General features: G+C 44.9%; 1 protein-coding gene across 6 annotated transcripts in view; it reads left to right on the top strand.

Moving 5' to 3' along the window:
* Positions 1-18,957, top strand: part of FRMD4B (FERM domain containing 4B) — a 185,591-nt gene extending 166,634 nt beyond the window's left edge. For 5 of the 6 annotated variants that reach the window (XM_067542255.1, XM_067542272.1, XM_067542263.1 and 2 more), the window contains 12 exons: positions 587-663; positions 1,850-1,988; positions 2,496-2,637; positions 3,241-3,374; positions 3,457-3,576; positions 4,995-5,223; positions 8,821-8,877; positions 10,422-10,569; positions 11,850-11,969; positions 13,032-13,834; positions 15,037-15,157; positions 15,761-17,313. In XM_067542255.1, the coding sequence (XP_067398356.1) occupies positions 587-663; positions 1,850-1,988; positions 2,496-2,637; positions 3,241-3,374; positions 3,457-3,576; positions 4,995-5,223; positions 8,821-8,877; positions 10,422-10,569; positions 11,850-11,969; positions 13,032-13,834; positions 15,037-15,157; positions 15,761-15,890 (2,220 nt within the window). In that variant the 3' untranslated portion in view covers positions 15,891-17,313. Of the gene's footprint in view, positions 1-586; positions 664-1,849; positions 1,989-2,495; positions 2,638-3,240; positions 3,375-3,456; positions 3,577-4,994; positions 5,224-8,820; positions 8,878-10,421; positions 10,570-11,849; positions 11,970-13,031; positions 13,835-15,036; positions 15,158-15,760 lie in introns of all 6 variants that reach the window. The other variant, XM_067542245.1, reaches the window with a different exon arrangement.
* The last annotated feature ends 3,457 nt before the right edge of the window (positions 18,958-22,414 follow it).

Genomic DNA, 22,414 nt, shown 5'->3' with positions numbered 1-22,414 from the left:
CTCCCCAGACTCTCTTCCAGGATGTTGTGCAATCTCTTCCCTACTCCATCCGACCCACAAATCTCTGAGTCCCAAACCCAGTGGTTGCATGGAAGGTGTGTCAGGACTAGGGCATGCCTTTTCCAAAGCTATTGTTGCTTCATTACTTTCCTGTGCATCCGGCAACTGACTGGGGGAGCAAAGGCCATAAAGAGAAGAACACATTATTTTCCATCACTTCTGGTGTGCAACAATTTGTACCAGCTCCTTCATTTGATCAGAGTACAAAGTACGTTAGCTCTTCTTCCGAGACAAAACCTTTGATTAGGCGGGAACGTTTAGCCTTAAGATGAAATGTGTTGTTGGCAAAAGCAGCTGCTTTAACAGTTCAGATCTGCAATTTACAATGCAACGTTTATAACATTGTGAGGTCGCTTTATGGGTCCTTTTTATCTTATAAACAATTACTTTTGGCACAATTAATTTTTAACTGTAGCATGAGCGCCCCGATTGGTATTTATTAGAATGAATAATGTGGTGGAGGAAAGAGAGCAATGGTTCTTGGGGTGACTGTGTTTTGTTTCTTTCTCTCTCCGAATACTCATAGTTATTTCAATGGAAACAGCTGGAAAATCTGTATTTCCGTGAAAAGAAATTTGCAGTGGAAGTTCACGATCCGCACAGGTGAGACCAGAATGGTGGTGGTTGTAACAGAAAACCTTTAATCATTTGACAGCTAATCCTTGTGTCGGCTGAGTTCTCATTTCAATGAGCTGCAATGAAGCAGGATTTCATGGATGCATACAATTTTGATCTTCCTCTTTGCTTTGAGTTATGGGGCCCAGTCCTCCAGTCCAGGGCAGCAGGACGGTCTGGTCCATGGTTTCCAATAACTAATGATAAGAAATAGTTTCCTGGAAAGGCACAAAAAGGGTTCCAGGACTGATCTGTAAGGTGGGGTGAATTTTGAGGTGTGTCTCAGGGAACTTGTATCTGCTAAGCTGCAGAGGATGCTCATAGACACTCATTGCAGTACCTGCAGAGGGGAAGTTTCCTCCCTGATTTTGCTCCCCTCACAAGCCCTGGAGAGGCAGCTCCGTAGGCCCGTTGTGGCTGGAGTCACGGGAACCGTGGGGCCAAGAGGCTAGAGGGCATGACCCCCACAAGTGCATGTACATCCCTGGGCAAGCAGTGACTCCCACCTCCTTAGCCCACAGCCTGGGGGGGGGCGGGGGGAAGGGGGCTGGAGGGAGTGCTGCCCCTCGGAATGTGAGTCCGCCGTAATGCTGCCCTTCTGTGCACTTGTTTCACACTCACTTTCATAAAGGACCAGAATTTGCCCTGGTAAAAAATCCCTTCTTTCTGTTTCCATCTGCCTTCTGGCCTCTCCCGCACCCACCTTCCTTTCCCCATTGCCCCTAGCAATCTGCTCCCGGCCCCCTTCACCTCTCTTCCATAAGAGCAGCTCGGAGAGCTTCGAGATACTTCTCCAGTCTCCCTGGCACATCCCGCACCATCCCTCCAGGATCCCTCTGCATTCCATTCTCTATTGTAGATTTATAACATGGCCATCCCTTTGCTTCTGATCTTAGCTGCAGCCGCACCAGCCCCTCCTCCCTTTTAGCTCGGTGGGTTGCAAAAAGGGAGAGGTTTTATGGCTGTGATTCAATTCTGTAATAAAAAGGGAAAGCACAGGAGCAGCAGACACACCGATGTGTGGAGAGGATGGATTTTTCTTTTTTAAACCACTGCAGTAAAGGACGTTGCTCACGGGCTGTGCATTGAGTCTTGCCTGCTTCTGAAAAAGGCAGCTCATATTTTAAACCTACAAGGAACCAGCCTCTGACTGCATTTCTTTCGCCCCTCTTAGAATTTCAGTGTCAAGAAGGACCTTTGGACAGAGCGGACTTGTAGTGCAAACCTGGTATGCAAACACTTCCCTGATCAAATCCATCTGGGTAATGGCAATCAGTCAGCACCAGTTTTACTTGGACAGAAAACAAAGCAAAGTAAGTTACCAGACATGTTACCGTAGGCAAAAATTTCAATTCCCATACTTGTACACAAACTTCAATGTGCATTGTTCTAGAGATAAACTAGTCCCAACAGAAAGGCTACGCATTGGCTTTGTAGGAGTTACGTGATCTGTTAGATCAAATAACAATGCTACAGCTATTTTAGCCTGCCTCCTGTTACGAGCTGTGGAAGTGAAATCACAAAATGGGGGAATTATCACGGCTCGATGTTTAATCTGCCCTGTGTCTGGCCTCATTCTCACGTTCATTTTTAACATGATGTAAATAATAAAGGGGTTTGCATTTTGGAGATAACCAGAATGTGGGGAAAATGCCAGGCAGTGGAAACCAAAGTGTAAAATCCCACACAGTGGTGTTGCATGAGCTCTTAATTTACTATGAGGAGAGGTGTGAAATGTCATCCTCTATGACTCTTTGTTCGGAAGCTAGTTTGAGATAACTGGATGATGCAGGATTGTTGGGGTTTTTTAACTCTTTCAGGCAAAAATTCCCTCAGCCAGAAGTTTGGATGATATTGCAATGGACCTGACTGAGATGGGGACACCAAAGGTTTCCAAAGTCGTGACCTTGGAGGCAAAGAATCAGCTTATCATGGCCAGCAACGGCAGTTTAATCTCTTCAGGTAACATTTTTGCTTCAAGCAACTGCAAGTTCTGTTATTAAATTGTGAGGCTTATATGTAATAAAGGGGAAAACTATGCCATTTCTTCGGATCTGTGGTGGAGTAGATGTCAGCGTATATCAGATTAGAAAGATGTGATTTTATAAACCTCACACACCAATTTCTTTGTAAGTAAGTGAAGAGGCAAATGTGCCTTCTGATAGGTTGGCCTCTGTGTGATATATTTGTATCCCAGGCATAATTTTGATATCTGTTTACTTGAACCTTCAGCCTGCAGGTCTCGTCAAAGCCAGGGGAAGCTTTGTGTCTCTGCAGCAAATGCAGAATCAGACCCATAGCATTCACTCGAATCCAGGCACATCTAATAAAGTGTGTCCCTTGAGTCTGCTATGCACAGGTACTCAAGCATGTGTGAGTGAGAGAGAGAGTACAGAGACTAGGGTTATCCGAAATTGGACATGACCTTCAGTGGGATTTGGTGCTTTAACTTCCATAGGCAGCTTTGCGAAATCCCACCCTACAGGATCGGGCCCTTTGGCATAGGCAAAGGAAGGAAATGGGTCTACCCCCAGAGTCAGCATTAAAGATAACTCATTGCTCCAGGGTCTCAAGATTCTGAGGTCAGCGAAGAGCAAAAGAAGGAGAAAATTATGGAACTGAAGAGGAAAGAAAAACTCCTGCAGGAAAAACTGCTGCAGAAGGTCGAGGAGCTGAAGAAAATCTGCTTGCGAGAGGCGGTGAGGACTGCTCTTAAATTCCAGAGGTGTGCTGGAACGCCTCCCCCTGAAGTTAACAACCCGCGTCCTTTCCATTCCACAGGAGCTGACTGGCAAAATGCCAAAGGAGTATCCACTGAGCGTGGGAGAGAAACCCCCTCAGGTCAGAAGGCGTGTAGGCACAACATTCAAATTGGATGATAACCTGCTTCTCAGCGAGGAGGTAGGCACAGCAACCACAGGCCAGCCAAAGCCTGGACCCAAACAGCGTCTAATACTCTGGCTCCTGCCAGGAATGAGTGGTGGTTTTGTGCTCCTGATATCAGTTCAGGGAGCAGACACTAAGGATCAGCTGTTGTAAGTTACCCCGGCTTGTCTGGGACCGGGCAGGGGTTGGTGTCTGTGTGCGTGCATGTGTATACCCTAAAACCACTGTTAAAACTATCCAGTTCCACAATTAGGATCCAATCCTGCCGCCCGTATGGAAGCCAAGCTCTCCCTGACTTCAGAGAGAGTCTGGCCTGGCTAATGACAGCAGGTTCCCTTAGGGCTCGATCCTGCACCACTGACATCAGTGGAGATTTTACTATTGACTTCAGTGAGAGCAGGTTTCTTCCCTTAGTGCATAGGCATAGCCCGGGCCTATAATTCTGTGCTCTAAAGGGCTGAATCATACAGTGGTTGAGATTTGAACTGCAGTACACGCGTTGGGCTCGGCTCACTTCTGCAGCCGCCTGGGACCCTAAATTGCACCCTTCGGTGACAGCAGGGGTCACTGTGCTGGTGGGTGGGGATTTGCATATGTAGCAGGGCACGGGTTCCACCCAGGGAGAGGTGCTTTGCTCCATTCATGGAGCTCAGTAAGGAGCTTTGCAGGCAGAGGGACTCTGCGGGACGTGCTGAACACACAAAAGACTTCTTGCAGTCTCTGGGTACGCCATCTCCATCCGCTTTTTCAGGGCTGGGTTGGCTAGCTTCATTCTCCCAGTGGAGTGTGGGATTGCAGGCACTTTGTACCCCTCTGTCCCAGAAGCTGCGTGCCCCGGATTACGATGCTTGCATAACCCAGAACTGCAACAAATTTACTCAGTGTACATTACTAAATCCTCTTGAAGCAAAACCCTTCTGACATCAGGCAATAATGCACTACGTAGCACTTCTGTAGCCCAAACAGTAATTAATTTAGGCTCTGACACCCTGTTAGGTAGGTGTGATTATACCAATTTCATATCTTGCTAAAGTGAAGCAGAGAGAGATTTCCAGGCGGTATTCTCAATCCTTGACTTCAGTTGGAGCAGCCAGAGTTTACCGCCCCTGAAAATTGGGTCACTTATTTAGGTGTCTTAACATGGACTTAGATGTCTGACTTTAGGCAGCTAGGTTTGACAATTGTGGCCTGTGTAACCATCTCAAGGACACACAGTGAGTTCAGTGAAGTTAAGGAATAAAACCCAGGAATCTCTTAAGCACTAGACCATAACCATATACGCTTTTTGATGATATTTCTGTGTTTTCACTTAAGATTTCATTTTGTAACCTGAATTTCATTTACTTGTGCAAAGCTACATTTCTGGTTTTGACGTATATAATATAATATAATATAACATAAAACAAAGAGCTAACGTTGTCATGAATCTGCAGGACCCCACTTTGCAAAACTTGGAGAGCAATTTCATCATACAGCAAAAGCTGGTGGAAGCTGCAAAGAAACTTGCCAGTGAGCCAGATCTGTGCAAAAATGTAAAGAAGAAAAGAAAGCAAGATTACGCTGGTGCCGTGAAAAAGCTTCAAGCGATCGAGAATTCCATCAATGAATACAGGATCAAATGTGGCAAAAAACCAACACAGAAATCAACCCTTATTTTGCCAGGTAAACCCCAAGAATCTTCGCATTGCTGATGTGGGTGATTGAACTAAAGAACATCTCTAGTACAAGAGTTGTTTACATATTTGGTATATGTTTGTTTCCATGGCACTTGCGTGGAAGAGGAAGATGCAGTAATGCCTGGTATACATGAAACATTGTTCCTGGGCTGTACACAAGCTGTGGGTAGAACAGATCAGAGGAAAGGTAGGCACAAGTGCAGACATGTTCTAACATCAGAGACCAAAGAACTGCAGTACGCAGAAGGGCTGGCGGCATCATCTCAGCCGAAACTGGTGTGGTACCTTGTTCTCTAGCATATTAGATGTTCTTTTATTTCTGAAATAAGCTTCCAGGATCTCTCAGCTGTTCCAGTGCACCATTATAATTCTCATCGCCTTATTTTTTATTTTAACGGTGATAGTTAAATATTTCTGCAGGGCCATAACAAATCCTGGGGAGAATCAGGAAAATAAGCCAGGAGCAAAGACTATATGTCTTAATTAGAGATGTATTAGCTCCTTGTAAGACAACAACAAAGCTGTGGTGGTCTCAATGTGCATTGTTGCATAAAGGCTCCGTAAACCAGGTGTTTAACTGCTTAAATGTAGCAATGTGATGAGTGTGTGTGTTTAGCAGCAGTCCCTTTGCAAATAATGATGTGTAGATGTTACTACCTTCTTCATTCTGAAAATGAGGCGTGGTCTGATTCCAGTCCTTTTGTGTGAGAGTCAGTAATTAATATATTAGGGTAACTGAGGAAAGGTTTTTGGAATAGCAAAAACCTGCATGTATTGTGTCTTCTTTTAGTTTTCTATGCTGATAAATGGCTTTCTGACACATCTTCCTGCTCCTTCACCTGGGAACAGCTGTATATATGGTTGTTAATGTTTGAGCAATCTCTTTTCACACATTCTGCTGATCCCAGAGCACATGCTGTTTGTTCCATGAGATGTATTTTTCTCCTGGAAGCAGCAAAGTCGAGAAGAAGAGAGTACTTTTTCTGTAGTATGTTTATATTGTATTCCACTGATCCCTATGTGGGATGTCAGTATGGTGCCTCTTGTACCTCTTCATTTCTGAAATAAGAATCCTTAACAGCCTATATTCTCCCCTTTTAATATTGCGACGTATGGGAGTCTACACATGGCCTAGATTTTCTGCCAGGGTAACTGCTGTTGTGTTCCCTTTGGTTTAGGAATTCACTTGGAATTTTTTTCAGCAAAATAAGTGGTAACTCAAGGCTATTTATCATGGCTGATCGGCCAGTTCAGATGGCTGAAGGATATTAGCTGGACTAGCAGCCAGATTCTAGTGGACCAGGGTGAAGATAGTATCTCCTTTTCCAGCCCTGTGTTGACCAATGTAGGCAGTAGTTTTGGAAGTACTTCTGTGTCTAGAACAAGTAACATACTGTGCTAATGAGGCAGGAAGTCACTGATGGGCTAGGAAGTAGCGTGAACATCCTGGTACACTATCTGTGTATAATCACGGCTGCTCACCACACGGGGCACGTTGGCACCATTGTGTAAAATGGGGAATTTAGAGTTTAGAGACAAATCCTTCAGTCCTCACTCAGGAAAACACCTACTTACTCCACCGTTTCACAGTGTCTGGCAGCTGACTTCACTGGGACTTTTTAATAAGCTGCACTCCAAGTTAGTCGCACGGCTCCCTCAGAAGCAGTGCATGTTTAGAAATGATGCTTGACTGCCTGGAGAAGGGAAGAGCATGGTCATTTATGGTAGATCTGCCAAGTCTTCTGCAACTGCTGTACAGGCAATCATTCGACCATCCCTGGCCATGCTTGTTCTGAAATAATCACTGGCATGTTCTCCGCCCGCCGTTTCTGAAAGCTGAAGATTAGCCTTTTGATGAGGAGTGTGGCAGTGAGTCGCAGCTGTGAATTTTAGGAATGGTTTGTTGGAAAGGACATATCAAATAGCAGCACCCGTCTGTCGAATCAGCCCTGCAGTGTTCTCATTCCAGTCCTCTGGGGATGGGACATTAAGCGTGTGCTTGACTTCCATAGTCGTCATTCCAGGCAGTGCCACTTGTCATGGACCATTCACTCACACACCCCGGTTGCAGAAGGCTCTGGTTGTGTCTCTTCCACATGGTATAGTGTCTGACATTTGTGCAACAGATGGTGTGTGTGGCCTGGCATATATTGGCTGGATGAATGTGTTAAAAAAGTGGAGGAGGGTTAAAGTACATTGCAAAACAGCTGATTTGTTTAGCACTGTTCCTAATGACTAGTTAAAGAGAATGGAAATGATGGAGATTTATCTTTCTGGAGGGTTTTTACCCTTTGCTTGTGTAGATCTGGGTGTTTGGCTAGCATCACCAGTGCAGACTGTGCTTCCAGGGACTTTTTCCAGAATCAGTATCTCTGTAACCACTTTTCCCTGCTGACTCTCCTTTTACCCAGCACCTTCCCATGCTGAACTCTCTCTTTTTTACAGTTTTCTTCCTCATGGGAGATTTCTGGGGCTGGAAGCAGGGATGGGAATTACACAGATTCAGATATTTGTGATGTTGAATGCTTTTCTGCATAACAGCTGCTCATTCATTGTTATCTCAGCGGTGGGGTTTTGCCTTTCATTAAGCCGGATCTTGATATCTTTACTCTTTGTTGACGCTGTTTTTACTCAGCTGAAGCCAATTGAATGAACCCTGAGTCAGAACCGTAGGAGTTCGCCCAGTGTTTGTTATTCTTGCAGAGGAAGGAAGTGGTGGCACGGGCCCTGCATGGTAGTGTTCTTCCTCTGCAGTAGGGGAGTCCCTTCGGTGTAGCAGCCTGCTCTGATACTGGGCTGCTCTTTATAAACCCCAACAACAGCAGACCCCGCAACAGAGAAAGGCATGAGAACAAACTTGTGCAACTTACGTTTATGATGACTGATCGAAGAAACAGCTGTGCTGTGCAAACAACCAACTGCAGTGGCTTTTGCCAGCTTCTCCCGTGACGGACCCTCTTGTGTTTAAGGATTTTTAAGCATCAGATTCCTTGCAGACTGATAACTCATAGCCTCAAGTGGAAAGATGAGACTCCTCTGTTATATGCAATAGAGTATTATGAATAAATACGGAACGTGTGTTTAAAAAACAAATTGCTGAGAGCGTGGATCAAATTTAGCTCTGTTTCACTGGTGTAAATTTCAAGTAATGCCACTGAAAACAATGGAATTATTCTCGATTTACATCAGTGTAACTGAGAGCAGAATTTGTCTAAGGGTAAAAATTTTCAAAAGCCCCAAAGTCCATTTTCAAAAGTAATCTAGGGCCGTGATCTCAAAGGTATTTGGAGCCTAAAGTGGGTTTTTTTTTCAAAAGTGCCGAAACAGGTTAGGTGCCTAACTCCCACTGGACTTGAAAATTCTACCCAAATGTTGTCATATTTGGTATTTTATTAAATTACAATGTAAACAAATATGGCAGGTGTGCAGCGCAAAATGAGAATGTCAGACTGTGAAAGGCTAAGTATGCTTCGCATAACACTGCAGTTCATGTCCATGCGGCTCTGTCGTTTATTTTAAAATAAAGTATTTAGAAACCTCTATAGAGGATCCTGTATCTCAAATCCTTTATTTTCATTTACAGATGATATAATCCCATCTGAAAGTAGCTCTTTGTCTGATACAACAATTTATGACGATGGTATGTTGCTTGCACTTTTCTGTTTACGAAGTATAAAGTATATCATGCTATTTATAAATAATAATGTAACTGGTTTTCAGTATTTACATCTTTGATATCTTTATTTAAATCTTTGTTTGTTTGCTAAATCTTTTAGTGAACAATGATTTTATACCAGAGAAGAATATGCTTAATCAGAATCTATTCTTTGAATAGATTTGTCAAAAAGTGGGAGGCTCTTCTGCTGGCATGTGAGTTTTCTTTGGAGAAGATTGTCCTTTTAATGGGATAGCTCTTTTGATTAAGCTTCAGAAATATGTCACTCTTGCGCGAACAAACAATTCCAGCAGTAGTAACTGGCAGGAAAGGGCACTTCCTGATGGCGAATGACTGGCTGGAGGAATCCGGCCAGTTAAGGCAGCCAGTTGTTAGCTGACAAAAAGTACCCAGCGCAGATGTCGTTATTGCAGTTATACATCGTTAAAATATGAAAACATGCCGAGAAACTAATGACCTGTTTGCATGTGAAATGGTGATCTACATCTTGCCTGGGATATGGCGTTCTCTTTTAGCATACTAGATTTTTTTTTCCCCCTAGCAGTTAACACTTAGACCAGTCCACCTCTGGAAAAGATTTGGCTTGACTTTTAGATTTGTCATCCTCATTTGGGAACAAACATTATCCAGACAATGATTTATTGCTTAGTGAGGGCCTGACTCTGATCTCACCCCAGTTTCATGCTCATGTCTTGACTCTTAAATGGAGTTCCGTCTGATTCTCATTGGTGGGGATGAGATCTGAATCAGGGCCTCTGTGCCTCCGTGAGTTCACTCAGTGTTTGATCCTGCAACTATTCCAGTCAATGGAAGCTTGCTCATAGACTTCAGGAGGCACAAGATCAAGCCCTAACGGAAGTGAGATCAGAACCAAGCCCCGAGTTAACACGCTTGCTTCCAGCTAAATACACTTATCGCTGTTTTCCTCACTACAGATCATCAAAGTTGGTCCTTCCTAGTGAAAAAATATTTTCATGAAGCTTTTATTTAAAAATACCTTCTTAAGTAGTCATTTTAAAGCTAGGGACTGATGCTCCCACATCTGACCTGGGCAGAGAGGAGAAAATTGAAGGGCAGGGCATGAACAAGACGGGAATCCGTTCTGCTGCTGGCCTTCCTGCCATCTCTGCAGAAGCCCCGACATGAGGACAGAGCCCCTGAGCAATCGCTTTCCCCAAGAAGTTTGCTTCCTGACCTGGCAGAAATCCAGGCAGGAGTCAGTATTGCTAAAATCGGTATTAACGGCCACTCTGCGGTGTCTCTTCACCACGGAGGGAGAGTTCAGTGCAGGCAAGGCCCCTGGGACAGGAGAAGCTCCAGAGGGGTTAGGGCTTCCTCTCATTGTCCCCACAGAGACGAGCATTTGCTAGCTGCACCTCAGGGAGTTTCTAGCATCCTCGCCCTCCCACCCCCAGGTCAGGGGGTGGAATGAAGCCATCATTTTTTCATAAGTGTGTAAATGTGCCTAAGATTTTGCTAACGAAAAGCATCACGTTTCTTTCCAACAGCCAACGATTCCCTTACCGCACCAGGGCAGGGAATGAGTTCCGGGCAGCTGTCTCCAAGAATCCCTCCGCCAAAGTCCCTTGGCGTAGAGAGAATCCATCTGAGAAAGTCCTCCATCAGTGAACAGCTCCTGGAAAACAGACATTCTAGGTACAGTACGTCGATTATTGCCACGTTATTGGTGTAAGCTTCGTTTTATGTATGGTGAGATTTCTGTTGTAACAACATAGCCTGCTGGCATCAGGGTGGAGCTTCTCATTACACTCCTGTCTGGCATGTTAGCAAACAGAATAGACTTCCCTGCTGTGCTTGTGGTTAAATTCGTTGCTTAAATATTATAATCATGTTAATATAAGTTCGGCTGAATGTTAACTGTGAAAGCACGATGAATCTCAATTGGAGCAACTGGTAAAAGGGATAGAGATCTAATTGCGAGTGTGGCAGGAAAGAACATTTTATTGCCACCAGCGCTTTCATTCTTCAGCTCCTTTTGTGTGGCTCGTTTCCACTATTTAAAAAAAAATTATTTATTGTTTCCCTGCTGGCGATGTTTTAATGATTTCAGAGAGAGTAGAATTCCTGTACATCCATCCTGATCATGTCCACGTTCTAGCCAGGGCCCTGTTGTAACACAGTTGCACATTTCAGACACTGCTAGGTATGTGACTTCTGGAAGTGGGAAGAGAATAAATATGATCTCAACCTACTACCAATTATAGGGCCAGGTCTACTAGGATGCTGCGGTCTCTCCGCTCCCATTGATATCAGTGGGAACTGAGACTTCTCAGCTCTACAGGATCAGGCCTCTGGTGCTCATGACCATGAGTTAACCTACTGCCAGCCTATTAATAAGTAATGTGGGATCCAGTCCAATGCGTCTTGTACTCAGTGCAAGAATTCCCATTGGCTTTAATGAGCTTGGATCAGGTATCATGCCTGATAGTAAGTGCTTGAGGGATCAGGCTCTGCGAACGTATGCGTAAAAAAAATATTACTGTCTGTTGGCCACTTCTGGGCCCCTGGAATTTACGCAGAATTCTCTGTCGCATCAAACTCGTATAGAGAATGATAATTATTTTAATGTCTGTAACTTCAGACCGTGCCATTGTACTATTCCTTTGCGTCTCAGCTTCCTTTTCTGTTTTCTATGCTCTGCGTCTCTGCCCCTTGGCAGCAGCTGTTCCTACTGTGGTGAACTTCCGTGCTGTTTAACCGCTTGAATTAGAGGGGTTTGAACTCGTGCTGTTATAACAGCGCTGACCTTCACCGCTGGTCGCATACGCTGCCCTACTGACCTCTGCTTTCTCTTCTCTCATCTAGCTTTTCCTTGGAATCAATATGCAAGTAATGTCAGTGCTGTTGTGCTTTGCATTTAATTGAAGATATTTTGGTGATGCCCATGTGCTGCGTTCTTCTGTTTATAATCACAGGGACCCTCTATCGACACACAGCAGTCCTTACCGAATTCTGGAACGCCAGCCCCACGGGAGGAGAAGCATGCCTACAACACCAATGCTCCCACGCAATGCCTACAGTAGCACCCACTTACAGTAAGCTGAGTTCCATTAAATCAATGGGAAGGAACGTGCATTTTGCGCAGAGAAGTATAATCAGCTGTGTGAGAGGGTAAAGAAATAGGATCCTTTTGGGTGTGACCTTTGCCAAGATAGGGGCAGGGTTGCCTGCCTTTGATTTTTCACATGGATAATTGTTCAGCCATCGTTTGCACATGCAGGTCTGCACCAGCTTTTCAACCTGCGGTTGATAGACTTCCCGTTTACAAGCAACCTGCACGTGCGCAAGTGCCAGCTGCAGATTTCCAGAGGACAGCATGTCCAAACTTGTGCATGCAAACTTAGAGACTGGATTGAAGCCGTTTTGGAAACATTGCCCGTGTGGTGATGGAGGGCTATAGAAATAGATAGAGTCTCCATGATCATCCTGATTTTCTAAATATCCAAACTTCAAGTTTAAGCTACGCAGTATGGTTTGTTTTGGAAAGGTTTCTATGAAAGTCTTTAGACACGGTTAGCCAGCGTTCTTTTATCATTTTATCTTTGTAGACATTACACTTAAAAACTAAGCAGTGGGTGAGATCCACTTGTAATTCATTACCAGAATATGACCTCGTTCGTCTCACGTTAGCCACAGGTTTGAATCCTCTGTTGTTGCTCTAGCTTGGTGTTGCTGCAAAGGTAGAAGCTTTACACCAAGTTCACTTTACTGTCATCCCGATCTTTTATCCAAAGAAAACAGAGAGCTGATTTTGAGACCATTCCCAGGCATTCCAAGGTGCTGGAGAAGGTGGTGCATTGTCTAAAAGGGATCTTTATCTTCCCTGTCCATGACTAAAGGATTTGGATTATTGTAAACTAAACTTGGTTTCAAGCTTTTGACCTTGTTCTACTGTACCACCAGGAATAAGAAAGGATTTGTCCTGGATGATGTGGCAGGTGGCTTAGAATTAGTCCACCTAGGACTTTGTATCGCCTGCCAAAACCTGAACCTGTACTTTGCTTGGAGAGAATTCTTTGTTTTGCCACACATTAATGCTCAAGTGCCTTTTATCTGCATACAGTTCTTTCATGCAACCTAATTTTCTGCCATTTCAGGCCGGATATTTCCCCAGAGCACTGCAGACAGCGCAGTGGGAGTCTCGAATCTCAAACCCGCTTGCTGTCGGAAACTGCCAGTGAAAAGCCTGTGTTCTTCTCGAAATCCCAGCAAAGTAGCAGCACTGAAATACTAGACGACGGATCGTCCTACACCAGCCAGTCAAGCGCCGAATATTACTGCTTGACGCCTAACCCCAACCCATATTACACCACTCAGACACTTGACAACCGCACGAGGGGCCGAAGAAGGTCTAAGAAACAAAACATTTCTGCTGCAAGTTCGGGAAGCATGCCAAATCTTGCCCAGAAGGACCCACGGAATGGTGTCTACCCAAAGGATCAGGAGCAGCCTTCTTCTAGTTACTATGTTTCTGGATATTCACCTTACACTGAATGTGACGTTTATTACACTGGGGGCTACGTTTATGAGAATGACACAGAGGGACAATATAGCGTCAACCCTTCATATCGCTCATCAGCACACTGTGGGTATGACCGTTATCGGGAACTCCGGTCCTACCATGAAGGTGAGGTGGAAAGAATACCACACAATCCATATGCAACTCTGAGACTTCCCAGGAAGCAAGTTGCTAAAACGCAGCATATAACCAAAAACATTCACAAGGCCTTAGTAGCAGAGCATCTCCGTGGTTGGTACCAACGTGCCTCCGGTCAAAAGGACCCGGGTCAGAGTCTGCAGGCAGGCTTTGACTCAGACCGAGGATCCCAAAGGAGTCTGGGCTTTGCAGGTCTGCAAGTACCGTGCTCTCCCAGCAGTCGGGCTTCTTCTTTCTCTTCAGGTAACGTATGATCTGTGATATTTTATATTTGATATGCCCCTGCGGTGGGTCACATCCTCTCTTTATTTATACCCCTGCAAACCCACTGAAATCCATGAAAGAAATGAGGCTGCATGAGCGTAATCAAGGGCAGAATTTCATCCGACAAAACTAAAATACAGACTAGCTCAATATGAATCTTTGGAATTAAAAAAAGCTGTAATTGCTCTATCATTGAAAGATGCGGGTGGAAGAGGCCCTATCAGGAGGGATAGATACATGCTCCAAGCTTACCTATATGCATCTTGCCTTTGGGAAAAGCGCTTGGTTGTCCGGGATGAGATATTCGTGTCAGTCGCTCAGCATTTTCAAAGGCTGGGGTGTAATTCCTGGAAGCACCACTTGCCTGCAGAGCACACTGGGAAGGACACCACCAACACTGAAGTGTACCTACCCTCTGTTTGCCAGGCACCTGGCATTGGCCACTGTCGGGAGATGGGAGACTAGGCTAGATGGACCATTGGTCTGAGCCAGTATGGCCGGTCTTATGTTCCAACATAGTGATACCTTTAAAATTGAGCCTGTGCCCAGTATTCTGTTTAATACGAGTGGCAGACGTACCTCTGCTGCCCTTCAAAAGAATGCTACAGTAATAGGACTTAGTCATTTGCGAGAGCTCACCGAGTCATCGGTGAAACACGACCGTGAGGCAGGGAAATCCTGTCATCCCCGTTTTATAGACATTGCAGGTGGTGAATCGCCCCAGGTCAGCAGGTGAATCGCCCCAGGCGGCAGAGGTAGCCCATGTCTGAGGTGGGGCTGGTTCGTTGGGGGTCCTTTTCTCACGCTGTTGGGTCGTTTGCCTTTATGCAGAAATAGTAGTCTGAAGAGAGGCACGGCGAGGCCCATGTCACCAAATACACACAACATGCGAGGCCTAGATCAATAGACACACTGCTGCTCTGGCTGGTTGCTAACGCACAGAAGTCAGCGAGCACAACTCCGAGGCTCACACGTTCTTTTTGTAGGGACACCACCCGATTCCTTTGCACTATGCCCACATGATGCCTCACTTTCCAAGTCCTTGTGAATAGAGTTGTGTTTTGAGTCTGTGGGCCCTGCAGAAACCTGCAGAGATGGTTAATGAAAAAGTCTGGCTTCTTTCAGTCCTCTTACGCTGCCCAAAAAACCCTAATTTGCTGTAATTGTTTTTACAATTCTAGCGTCTTCCGGAAACTGGCGGAACCAGATTGCACTAGGGCTCTCCGATTACGACACATTGTCTCATTCCTCTTACACCAGTTGTTATGGGAATGCGTGTGGCAACCTTCCACTGCAGAGCAGGTGAGCAGAGTGCAGTAAGACTTGCTGCCCTGTCCTCTACACTGTGTAAGCTTTTCAAACTTCTCAAGGCAGCAATCTGGATTCAGGGAGCCAACGCCTAAATCAAGAGCGGTTATGAAACCAACTATGCAGTACGCTCAAGCAAGAATATTCCTGTGTGTCTTTCTAGCTGTTCTACGGTGATGTTTTACTTCTACTTATGTGGCATCTTTTATCGGAAATCAATAACACTAGACCAGACCATCAGCTGGCGTAGATGGACAGAGCTCCCTTCTAGGCATTGGAGCTTAGCTGATCTAGACGAGCTGAGTTCTGGCCCATTAATTAAGCTCGCTGCGCACTAGGCCTGGGAGGGAGGTATAATTCTGTCTATTTTAATGATAGGCAAACAGGCACAGAGAAGAGTTACGGCATAATTGTACCTGTCAATATCAGGGCTTGCAAGGATGGGACAAAGTGCAAAAGGCGTTTCCCCCTTACACCTCTCTTCAAGGGCGGGGCATAATCACTGCCCTGACAGCAGTGATTATCAGGCCAGCATCTCCAGTGCACTAGCTTCTCCAGAGAGTGCAACTGTGACTCTGTCCCACCCTCCCTCCACAGAACGGACCCCACACAGGAGAAAGCGTACTCTGCACCCTGTAAATGGTCCGACGGCCGGGTTCCTCCTCCGCTCCTGCAGGCATTGTGCCTCCTGAGAAAGAGGCTGTTTCTCTTCAAGCTACCTATCTAGAATTCAGAGGTGCTACTCACAGCTGTAGTCACCACGAGTGAACCGAGTGCGTGTCACGTTGGGGGCTTAACAGTTCAACCATCCTGCCTTGACGTGGCTACAAATACAGCTGCCTAAAGCATGCAGAGCGGGGCTTTGGACAAGTTACGCACCTTACTCCCTTTCACATCAACATAGGAACTGGCCACTCTGGTTCCCGTTTACTTTGTCAGGGGTGGTAACTCGCCAGCATTTCCCTCTAGTGCTGCAAACAGATATTCACGTGACTCTTCAGCTTCTGCTTCCTGTTTTCTGTCTCCTTCCTCCTCCGCTTTCTGACTCCACCTGTTATCAGTCAGAACAAAGGTCTTCTTTCCAGGAGAATGCTTGTACCTGCAGAAATGAGATCATTTGTAAATACTCTTATGCTAACTGTAGCCAGCTGTAGTAAGTACTCCACATTTGTGTGTGCTTCTTAACGGATTGCAGTTTTTGCTTGCTGCTGGGTTGACTTGTGTGAAGTTACTTATGATTTATTTATTTGTTTTTAAACAACCTGAAGCATTAAGAAAGGAGCATAAAAGTTTTCACATTGATTTTCACTAAATGCCTTTAAGAATTGGGTTGGTTTTTGTTTTTGTTTTTTTTATTGCAGTGACTAAAAGAACTACAGTAACAATATTTAAAAAAACATCATTTCTACTAATAACTTAACTTTCTACAATTGGGTTTTGAAAAATATAAATGAGTTGCCTTATTTTGACAGATTTGTCCATATGATTTCCATTAACTATAACTTTTTTTCACATTCTGATCATTGTCCAAATCTACACCAGTATCACGCTCTTTGTAATGAACAGATCAGTGTGTGAATATTGTAAATGACTGATTGCCATATGCTGTATGGCCCTTATCTTCAGGCAAAACTCCCATATTAGATGCCAGTGCAATGTCACATGCAGACCAAGGTAATTTGATACGACTCTCATTACCTAGTTGAGACTGGGAAACACACAGGGGTAAGTAATTGGCATAGCTCTATTTGAAATCAATGGAACTGTGGCAATTTACATCATCTGAGGATCTGCCCCTTATAATCTTCCCTGTCTGGAGCACAATGCACAGGGTTACAATTGGATCCCAATTACACTGCCGTGAGCCCAGATAAGATACACTCAGTGAGGTTACTCTGAGTTTACAGTGGTGTAACTAAGATCAGAATCTGCTCAGTCTCTACAGCTTATTTACATCTAAGCATTACCAACCCAGCACCTGAAATCCCAGTGCAAAGGTTACTGCCCCCTCATTTATCATGTATGTTGTGCTTCTTTTGTAGAGCGTATGCAGAGACAAGCCAACTGGATGATGCTGACGGGAACCAGTTGGAAGCTGACTTGCATAGTAATGAGCAGAGGCTATTTTGGCATGAGGATTCTAAGCCTGGGACGCTCGTGTAGGCTGTCGACAGCCTTGCGTTTGCACCCCCCCACGTGCCTTGCACAGAATGCTGTTCCTTCGAAAGAGATCTTCAGTGGAATTTCCCCCCCCACCCCTCCCAAAAACGAAAGTATTTTTGGCTTGTGGGCGAAGATTGTGTTCAGCATTCAGAGGGACATGTACGAAATTGCAAAGTCTTTCCAACAATGCCATTTCTTTCTGAATCCAGACAATAGCCTAACTGAGCAAGGGCAGGCCACAATTGAATCTATGATGAGATGCAGCACTTGGCTGAAGTATTTATATTTAGCAAGCACTTTTTAGAAGACTGGAAGGTGTTGAAGGCAAGCCTCAAAAAAAAAATGTGAAAAGGAGACTCTTACGGAGAAAACAGGAATTTTAGGAGCACAATTCAGATGGCTGAAAGAAGAAGAAATAAAAATTTCTTCTGCCATTGCTTATGATGACCAAGAAGGACATCATAAGCTGATGAAGGATACTCTGTGTGCGTCTGCGTCTGCGTGTGTGTGTGTGTGTGAATGAGTCAAAGATGGACTCAGTCAGTATTGGAACATTACTTGAAGGAAGGCTGGATTTTTTAATAGAGGTTTGAATGAGTTAAAAAAGATTTCGGGGTGTTGTTAAGAGTGTTTGTTTGTAAGCACCAAAAAATGGGTTCCGGAAAGAAAGGCAATTGCTGTTGCAACCTGCAATGTAAAACTATAAGGCTGTGGATTTTGGAAATAGAAGCAGCAAACTTTGAACTGTTTCCATGATCAAATGTAATTAATATCCTCACGTTTAATGAATTTTCCATGGTACAATTTCATTGTGCAGATGAGCATGCAAAGAGTCATGTTGAATGCACAGTGAACTGTTAATTAGATAGTTATTACATTTTGCTCTGCCAGATTGATGGAAAATCTGAGGTGGAATGCTCTAGTTATCACATGTTGAACAATTTTACTAAACTGGCCAGTATTCTAAGGTGGATGCAAAAAAAAAAAATTAAAAGACCAAGTGGGTGCCTTAAAATTGAGGGCATTAGAATTGCGTAACGTCGTCTGAAATGCCAGGTGCACTGCTAAGTCACTAAGTGACAAAACAGCGTTTTCACAAAATCATTTACATTGTTTTTGAAAAATCAGCAGCAGTTTTGATCTAGGAGGGATAAGCCTACCTCACATCATCCATCTGTAGGAACAAATTAGTGTGGAATAACTAGAATAGTGTCTAGTTTACAACAAAAACATTATCTGCATACTGTAAAATAATTCTTGTTTCTCAGCTGTACTGTGCTTCAGGATTCCATAAAATGGTGCTCTTTTTTTTTTTTTATACGGAGGATTAGTTATTCCTTGTTCATATTGTGAATAGCAGAGTTTCTGATAAACTTTTTTGAACATTTTTTTACCAATATTCCAAAGCATGTAATATAGACCGAAAGACAAATTTGTTAAACTGGTCCCCAGTCGTTTGTATTATTAGAGTTGAGGTTTGGAATAAATGAAACAATAAAAAATAATTTATTTCTTTTTGCATATTTATATACCCTTCTAGAAATGTAAAAGTCCTTTTTGCTTATTCTTTTTCTACTTCTGGCTTTTGCGGCCTATTATTTTTGTATAGGTCAATAAACTAAACGTGTGCTACCAAAAATGTTTTGATATTCTTCTGTTCTCCTGTGCTCTCTCTAACAGTTCAGTGTGGGCGATTTGAGCGCTTTATTCTAAGCATTTATAGGCAGAACTCATCCGGGTCTGATTTCTCTTAGTCTATACCATCAAAGCTTATCATCAGGCAGTCAATGACCTAGGGTCATTTCCTACCACAGTTGTCACCCCTCTCATCCGGAGGTAGGGAGAGGGTCTGTATAACTCTGATGACTGAGGCTGTAATATTGCTTTGTATGTCACAAAGCTATTCACCTTCATAAAACAGCATGTGGAAGTTCATTTTTTGTTCTGTATTTGTACAGCACCTAGCACAATGGCCTGGCCTGTGACTAGGGCTCCTACTTGCAACAACAACACAAATAATATATCATAATAATTTTCTTAACAGCTAAGAACTTGATTTTCTGCCACTGCTGGGCACTCAGAGCTCCAGCTGAAGTCAGTAGGACCTGCAAGGTGCACAGCGTCTGTATATGAAATCTGCTAACACATTTGTCTTTGGTCTGAAATCATTTGGAGGCGACAGGAGATTAACAAACATAACAGAAAGTTCAGCGGCAGTGCTGGGGATAGTCCATTGATTATCAATTGCCAAGCATCATAGTACACAAGGTCTCTTGACGGCATGGGTATGACAGAGAGACATTGGCTCACTGTAATCTAATCTATACTGTCAGACTCAATGTGTCATCTGCATCCCTGTCATCGATTTTCCTTTTCCGGCAGTGACAGTGCAGTGGGATTTCTCCAAACTAAACAAGCACGTCTCGTCCCCCTCCTTCTCGCCCTCCTTTACAAAAAAGAAACGTGTAAAGAAAATTCTTCTTCAAGCTGGAACTCGGCTTGTGAAATTAAAATCCGGGAGCTGATGGCATCACTGACAATTATTTTTTTTTATCTCCCGAGACTCCCAGCTGAGTTCCCTTTGTGTTCATGCTCTTCCAGTGGGTGAGTCTAGCCCCTATGAGGTGAGAAGAGGGGTGAAATTTGGCCTGCTAAAATGCAGTGCAGCAAATGGAATTTACCCTTTGCCCTTCAACCCACCCAGAATGGAGAGGCGCAGGTGTAATGTTTGCGAAAGACAAAGTAATTTGTTGCCAGCAGCTGACTTAAAAAAAAAAAATCTTGTGTGAAAAGATTTTGGGGTGGTGGTTTGGTTTTGTTTTTTCCCCAACAGTAACAAAAGACTCTTATCAGCCGAGAAATTTCCTTCCCCAGCTTAAACCTTTTCCTTTTGCCTGTTTCTGACTGACTCCCCCAATCTCCATGCAGTTGTCACTAGCTTCTTATCTGACCCAGAATTTAAGGCCCGAGCCTGCTTCTCTTGGAAAGTTAGATCCTGTATTGTCGAAGGGGAGGAAAAAGCTGCTCCCAGAGAACAAACCGGCTGCCACACAGCCCCTTCTCCGGGTCTCGCCCTCACTGGCTTATCAGGTTCTTCTGGCTCAGCCACCGCATCCGGCCGCAGAGGAGCGGGTCAGGAACACCTCTGCGATACTGCTCTCTCAAAATAAAAACTACCCCACAGCCAATGTCATTACCAGCTGGAGACAAGAGAAAAGTAGGGCACCACCTCTGCTACTGCACGCTCCCCAGGGAGCGTTTGGTTAGGCCAAAATATATGGTCAATGCAATGAGAAGCTGGCTGGCCCGTCTTACTAACAGTAGCACCATCAGATGGCTAGTCTGGGCTAATCTGGGTCCTTTTTGTTCCTCCGAATCTCGGGCAGGTTTTGAACATGGACATAAAATAATTGCAGGTCCAGGTGGTGGATGAGTATCACATTAAGAGGGGGCTCTGCATATGTCCTCCAGCTGCAGGATGAAGGATGTGTGGACCCCACGAGCAGACACGTCCCGAAGATGTTCCCACTGAAGGATGGAAACACCAAAGCTTCATAAAATTTAAGGCCAGAGAAGATCACTGGATCATCTAGTCTGACCTGTATGTCACACGCCGTCCTATTTCATCCTGTTACCCCTGCGTTGAGCCCAATACCTGGTTTGACAAAAGCATAAATGGAGTTTGCATCTCTTCCAGAAAGGCATCTGACTTGATATGAAGCAATCAAGGGATGAAGAGCCCACCACTTCCCCGGGCGGCAGGGAGGTTATTCCGGTGGTTAAATTGCCTTCGCTGGTTAAAAACGGGGGCCTAATTTCTCATTTGAATGTGTCTGGTGGCTGCAGCTTCCAGCAACAAGCACAGTCCATGGGGAGAGGCAAACCTCCTGCTGTTTTCTAGGCCAGTGGTTTTCAAACTGGGGGCTGCGATGAGGTTATCGGAGGGGTGCCAGGCCGTGGCCAGCTGGCTGTCTGGGCCAGGGCAGGGAAGCAGTGGGGAGGGTGGGCAGGAAGCCTCTAGCAGTTGTGGGGAGAGGAGGGGCCCAGCCCTCCCCTGGTTACAGCCTACTGCTCTCCATTGACCGCTGGGGACTCCCTGTGAGCTCTCCCTATCGCTGCCCTGCTCTGGCCCCCAGGCCCAGTTGTCTCCAGCCCCACAGACTTTAAACCCTCCAGAGCCAGTGGAAGCAAGAGGCTCTGGGCAAGAAGGGAGGGAGGGCAAGGAGCCCTGGTCCACTCGACACAATGCTGCCATGGGCTCCTCCAAGGATGGAGGAGCCGAGGCACGAGCCGCCCGCTCCCCTCTTTGAGTCACTTTCTGCTCCGGGTGGGCGGGGAGTTTGGGGGGGTGAGGGAGCTGTTATGTGACTCTCCTGGAGAAAGCCAGCAAACAAAATCTGGGAATCACCGCTCTAGATAAATCACAGGGCAGCATGGCCTTGGGTATCCAGCCCTTTTTTAGGCTAGAAGAAATAAAAAGTGGGGAAATAGAAGGGAAGGAGGAGGTCCCTGCAACTCTGAAAGGGGCTGAGAACGTGGAATTAAAACTTCCACCCTCCAAAGTACCCAGCAAGTAGAGCACGGGGAACCCTGGGGAGAACGGGAACATATGGCCAGCCAAAATGGGGATAAGAGAAGTAGGGAAAAACTGGCGGATTTCGCACCCAACCTAGCACCAGCACAAGGGCCGCTGATGCTTTCCATCCGGGGAGGCACTGAGAGACGAGCAGAGCTGGCCTGAAGTCTGATGTTGCCAATTATTATCCAGCACTCCTGGGCTACAAGTGTATACTTTCTTGGGGGTGTGAAGCAAAACCCCAAATCCAACCTCCCCTGGCGTGTGAGCAAATTCTACCTGGTTCTGGCTCTGAACCTTTGGGGATCTCTAGTTTCTTATTTAGTTACAGAACATTATATTTCTTTAGTGATGTTCCGCTTTAATAGTTGTGAACAACCATGGTAATCTGTGCAGCCTAATGCACTTGAACAGGCATCGTTAAGGGTGTATTTGTAATTATGATCATCTGTAAAGAACTGAAATGTAAAAGATATTTATCGTCTGTGAGTTATTTCATATGCGTTTTCAGC

This window comes from Emydura macquarii, unplaced genomic scaffold (assembly GCF_026122565.2).
Source record: "Emydura macquarii macquarii isolate MOO-44397 ecotype Brisbane River unplaced genomic scaffold, CSIRO-AGI_Emac_v2 contig_71, whole genome shotgun sequence".
Taxonomy (NCBI): Eukaryota; Metazoa; Chordata; order Testudines; family Chelidae; genus Emydura; species Emydura macquarii.
The sequence above is the reverse complement of the archived record's forward strand: the minus strand, read 5'-3'. Positions and strand labels throughout refer to the sequence as shown.